A 6294-nucleotide genomic window follows, 5' to 3' on the forward strand; every position below is an offset into this window, starting at 1 on the left:
GGTTTTTGGATCCAGTTCTGCATCACTTGATTTTAACTTTTCGCGATATGAAAAGTTAGTAATAAATTATATCTATTTTCAGGGGGAAAATCCAATATACAAGCAAGCCACTTCCACATTTAAAAACCCAACCTACGCTGGAAAGTGTTGAAAAAGTATTCGATTATGTAGATCTGAACTGTATAGTCATAGTAGGGTTGTATACTGCCATAAATTTAGGTCATAGCGATCTGAAATTAATGAAAACATTACTAGTAGACAAATAACGTGCCTACGCATTTAAAACAGAGTGTCTTATCTTGAATAGCGCATGTTTGTGAATATATTTGCGAATTTTTTACAATTTTTAATAACTAATTACGATTATTGTGAAATAATATTTATATGATTAATTAGACACGGTGTTATTAGTACTTAAGTCGTTAAGTCACTACTTTAAGGGATCTTGTTCAGTTTATTTTTTGTTTGACTTCTGTCGTGAAATGTTTTTAAATTTTAGCGTAAAGGCTTTTACGCGCTTCACAGCTATATCGTAGGATTTACTAACTTATTAACTGTATTTTTATCCTATTAATCCTAATAGATGACTGTTACTATTTAGAATAACCAGATTTTAAAAATACATATTAAATTTAGTTAGAATCCTCGTTTTTATATTCCTTTATTATTCTAATCATTCCTAAATGAATTTCAAAACAGAAACTTTATATAAAAATGTTTAAATAAAATATGCGACTGATCTTGTTTCTTCGAATTAATGTTATCTTTGTTTTATGTCCTCCTAGCAGGTGTTGCATCATATCAGGTGGAATGATATTTTACGTGGTTCACCTACACTAGATCAATTTCAGTGGTCATTGACACTGAGATTTACAAATTAAACACAGTGCTGCTTAAAAAAAAATTAAATACTATTTATTGAAAATTTAAAATGATTTTAACCCTTTCCCTTAATATCCCAAGTTAACTCAGAATTGGCCTTTGGATCTCAGATTACTAACCCGAGATAACTTGTGTGGAGTTTAATTTCCATTTCCAGTTCAAATATCCAGTCAGCCTGGAAATTCACCCTAGTTGATCAAAAGATACTTTCCTGAAGTTCTGCCACCAACAGAGAAGAAAACAAATCTTACAAATGTTTGCGAAGTGTGTTCCAAAAAACATGATTACCACCTGACCCGACTGTCAAATGTCATTATGTGTATAGCCTTTCCGATATCAATTGAAGAACTAAGTCATTGACTGTATGTACCACGTTCGGTCGCTGACGCAGCAACTCGGCATTGAAATATTTGAAAAACTTGTTCCCATATTTATTTAACCATACCCATATACAGATCTGGTAGAACTACACTTGGAGGTGGTAGAAATGTATACGCCCAGTTGGAGAATGCTCACGCGGGCAAACGAAATCTGATACAACTGTATTGGGCTACTGGGCAATAAATTTGGATGAATTTGGAGTGATTCAAGTAATTTAAATTTTTTATAGGCACCTTCTATTAATCATTCATATTACAATTGCGAAAGGGAGGAATAATATTATTACTATTATTTAGTGATGTGAGTGAAAATATATAACAAATTGATATATATCAATTTTTGATACATATCAGCTATTATATTTATGTTAATAGCTGATATATATCAATTTTCCCGCCATTTCATGAATAAAGCCAAATTTCAAACATAACCTTACATTTTATAACTAAAAACTTGTGGTGTGGTAGGCTTGATTTGGACTGTAGTAGCTCTTGGGTACCTGGAATATCTCCGTCAAAAATGAATATAAAAATCTGAAATTTTAGGGGTGTACTATAGATGGGAAGAACTAAGAGCGCACGTAATTTCAAGTCACCCCTTCCACCCTAGGGGGTGACGGGTGGTTTTTTTAGATGTACCCTACTCATTTTGCGAGTTTCGGATTCTATGCGTAAAACTACCCCCGAAAGCGCGTTCTTGCCGAATTCGCACAAAAACCAAACCACCACCCTCGTATGGATTTTGTCGTTTTTTCGATGAGCATTTTTCTCCTTCAAAAATAAATATAGAAATCTGAAATTTTAGGGGTGTACTATAAGTGGGGAGACCTAAGAGCGAACCTGATTTCAACTGGCCCTTTCCACCTTAGTAGGTGCAGAGGGGGTGAGGGGTGGTCTTTTAGACGTACCCCCAAGAACGCGTTTCTGGGGGTAGTTTTACGCGTACAATCCGAAAATCGCAAAATAAATAGGGTACGTCTAAAAAAAACCTTCACCCCACCCCCTAGGGTGGAAGGGGTGAGTTGAAATTACGTGCGCTCTTAGGTCTCCCCATTTATAGTACACCCCTAAATTTTCAGATTTTTAAGTACTACTTTAAAGCAGTTTCTTTATTATCATAAGTTTTTGATAATTTTTATTTCAATTTTTATCTTTAATTTTTTTTAAGTACGTATTGTGATATACAAAGACTAAATTTTCTTGTTCTAGAAATTTCCCATTTTTTATTTCTGGGTTGATAAAACTAAATTGCTAATAAACAGCGTACTTGCTTATAAACAGTCAGTAGCACGCAACAAAAATTAGAAGTCAGTATGATAAAAAAAATATAAAATTCCAATCTAAATATGAAAAAAAAAAAAGATCACTTGATAACTTTTCTTAAAGTTCATATATATGACATGTATTTGGTGTCAAATTAATCAGCAAGGCATTAGCAATATAAAAAAACTAATTTGAATATAGTTTTTTTTTAACAAAATTCATCTGATATATATAATGATATATATTTTGATATATATCACCCAAAACTAAATAGCATGCTATTTTACATCACTACTATTATTACAACATAACATTTTGGAGACCTTTTGAAACAGAACAAAACGAAATTTACCATCAATATAATAAAATTGTTTGAGGACATAAATAATTAAAATATGTTGTTGGGAAAATGAACATATAATAGAAATTTTCTACACATTATATACAAATTATTATAATTTTTTACCTTTAGCAGAAAACTTTTTTAGAGACGCCTATGAAACTCATTAAATTTGATTGCTTGATTTTTTTTATACATGTTCAACTAACTTCGGAGAGACTATAACACCTTGTTTCAAAACTCTAGCCAAAGATGAATTGTTGATTTACGCTCCTGGCGATTTTATTGTTTTTATTGTCATAATTACGAGTATATTGCATTCAAAAGTGGATCTTTCAGTTATTTCCTTTTCTTTTAAGTTGATTGTTCAGTAATTTTTTAATGGTGCCCGCGTATATTCGGGATATTATTTTCTGCCTTGTTCCAAATCAAATATATGAGTTATTAATTTAAAAAAGAAAGTTAGCTATTGCTGAAACATAGGTTCTATACAAAGACAGTGATTATAGCAGGTAAGTACTTATTTTGTTTATACAGGGTGTCCCGTAATTCCACGTAAATATTGAAAGGGGGTATGGCCTATTTTAGGGGATGTCTTTTCTATATTTTTTTCCATTTGAGCCCTCCCTGCAAAGATATTCGCGTTTTTGGGGTGAACCAAAAATTCAGTTTTCATTTTTTTTTTTTTTCAAAAAACGGTTTAACCTAAAATTTTGAAATTCGGTATGTATGTTCCACTGATGGAACTACGTTTTAGCAATAAATGTTTAGCAATGGTATTTTAGCGTTTTTCTCGAAAACGGTTAGATTTATCGAAACAAATAAAGTATACTTTTTTATGTCAAAAGGTTAGGAGAACAAATATATTCAGTCAAATTTTGCATAAAGTGTAACACAAAAAAGTTGGAACCATTCAAATCAAAATAAAAGCTCGTATGTGGCGCCCTCTACAAAATGCGAAAAAACGGTGGGCAATTTTATAATCCTCATCCCGAAAAACCCCCATATACGAAATTTCGTCAAAATATTATAAGTGCGTGGCAAAAGGTATTGCAAAAAAACTGCAAATAAAATTTAACTTTAACACCCTGTAACTCCGTTAATAATCAGTTTTGGAAAAAATGTTATAGAAAGAGGTGGGATTTATTTTCGGTCTAGAATTATCCCCTGAATTTTTTGCTCATCATTTCCGGACACCCTGTATAATTATCATAGTTTCTCCTCATTTTTTATTAGGTAGGTATGTACCTACTTAATAAAGTTTTTGATTTAAAAATCCCATGTACAAGTAAAGCTACTTTCATATGTAAAAATTCAACCATAACTTATTTCAGTCAAACTTTAGGTCAGTCAATAAATATTTAGATTAAAGTAACTGGATTTTAAAAATGCATTTTGGACAGATAAACCAGTTCCTTTAATCCTACCCCTACTAAAACTCCACTACTCTGAAAAATGTTTCACCGGCAACAAAAATATCTTTTTGTTGCCGGTTAAAATAGTTAAAAAGAACTTGTTTGTATGCTCATAAAAATTAAAACATTATTATTTATAACATATTTATCACAATTTAAATAATTATTTCATAACGAAAACAAACTGTCTTATTTATACCTATATTATTAAATTACACAACAGTATTTAAATAACAAATTGACTATATTTCAAGTGCAGTAGGTACCTAATTATCAAAAAGTGTAAGTACTTCCAATGAAATAGATTTTATATTACACCGTTTACTGAAACAATTGTTAGGCCATCAATAACTAATAAAATTTTTCGAATAACAATGTTTGTTATAAAACCTATAAGACCTAATTATTGTAGGTACTCACTTTAACGCACAACTTAATTGAAGCAAGGTAAGTATGTATTTTTTATACAGGGTGTCCCTGAAAAGGATGGACAATGCTTGACCACAGATTCCTTGGATGAAAATAGGTAAGACTATTTAGCCTAACTTATCTATACTTATACAAAAGTGCATGCCTACTGAGATATAGCCTTCTAAAATATACAGGGTGTCCCGTAAAGTATGTTACAAACTTTGGGTGGTGATAGTACATAAAAAAATATGACTAAAAACTCTAATAAACATAACCTCTTAAACGCACCATTTTGAAGTTACAGACCTTCAAAGGTGCAACTATAAAAGTAGTTTTTATGACGTAACTCTTTGTTGGAAAAAGAAAACTTAATGAAATTTTCAGGGGCTAATCAGCTTTAGGAAATCAATAAATAATGCGGATATGAATAAAATCGAGAAAGCAGAAGGGTGTTTTTTTATCACCCTGTATCCTATTTTTTGCTAAAAAAAATTTTTCTGCAAAGGTACAGCAAGTATCATAAGATTTTTAGAAAGACCATTAAATTTAGAAATTTTTTTGTCTCTTGTGTTTTTTATGTAAAATGTTTAGTTTTCTAGTAAATTTACAAAATGCAGAGAGATGAGTGCTTCCGAATTATTTACATACATTTCTTAAGCCTAGTGAATTTTTAAGAATACAATCAATTTCCAAAATAATTTTTTTAATTAAGTAACCAAAACAGAACTAAAACAAAATATGTTATTATAATAAATGTTGAAATTGACCTCCTTCTGCATCGATACATGCTGTCAGTCTCTTTATAAAGTTAAATCTGACTCTTTGGAATATGAATAGACTATTTCTTATTAAATTAAAGGTTTCTACAATTCGCAGTCTAAGTTGATCTTCTGTATCAACAGGGGTTGCATAAACTTGAGATTTCGCGTGTCCCCAAAGATAAAAATCGACAGGATTCAAGTCCGGTGATCGCGGTGGCCAGGCTATTGGTGCATTATATCCTCTTCCAATCCATCGATTAGGAAACCGCATATGTAGATACTCTCTAACATGAACACTGAAATGCGCAGGTGCCCCGTCATGGAGGTACCACATGTATTGTCTCAAATTTAAAGGAACATTTTCCATTAACTCAGGGAGATGGTTTTCTAGGAAGTTTAAATATTCTACTGCATCAAGCCTTTGAGGTAGAAAGAAAGGCCCGAGCAAATAGTCACCTATTATTCCAGCCCATACGTTGACTGAGAATCGGTGTTGGTGATGACTATCAATGGTAGCATGAGGATTTTCGTCTGACCATGCATGTGCATTGTGCAAGTTCAGTAAACCATCTCGTGTAAAGGTGGCTTCATCGGTAAATAAAATGGAGCTAATAAATTCCACATTATGTTGGTGATGGTTAAGTATTATTCGGCAGAATTCTAGGCGTCGGGGAAGATCTTCAGGCATTAAATGTTGCACTTTTTGGAGATGGTAGGCATAAAGGCCGTTTTCCTTCAAAACACGCCAAACCGACATTCTGCAAAGCTGTAACTGATTAGCTGCCCTTCTCACACTTTCTCCAGGATTTTGTTCAAAATATCTCAAAATTTGTTCATCTTGC

At 32.1% G+C, this 6294-nt stretch overlaps 1 protein-coding gene across 2 annotated transcripts in view; it reads left to right on the forward strand.

Moving 5' to 3' along the window:
• LOC108911674 (integrin beta-PS) overlaps nucleotides 1–642 on the forward strand; it is a 37169-nt gene extending 36527 nt beyond the window's left edge. For both annotated transcript variants that reach the window (XM_018716667.1, XM_018716666.1), the window contains exon 14: nucleotides 83–642. In XM_018716667.1, coding sequence (XP_018572183.1) covers nucleotides 83–151 — 69 coding nt within the window. In that variant the 3' untranslated portion in view covers nucleotides 152–642. The remainder of the gene's footprint in view (nucleotides 1–82) is intronic.
• The last annotated feature ends 5652 nt before the right edge of the window (nucleotides 643–6294 follow it).

Source organism: Anoplophora glabripennis, unplaced genomic scaffold, assembly GCF_000390285.2.
Source record: "Anoplophora glabripennis isolate ALB-LARVAE unplaced genomic scaffold, Agla_2.0 scaffold575, whole genome shotgun sequence".
Classification (NCBI taxonomy): Eukaryota; Metazoa; Arthropoda; class Insecta; order Coleoptera; family Cerambycidae; genus Anoplophora; species Anoplophora glabripennis.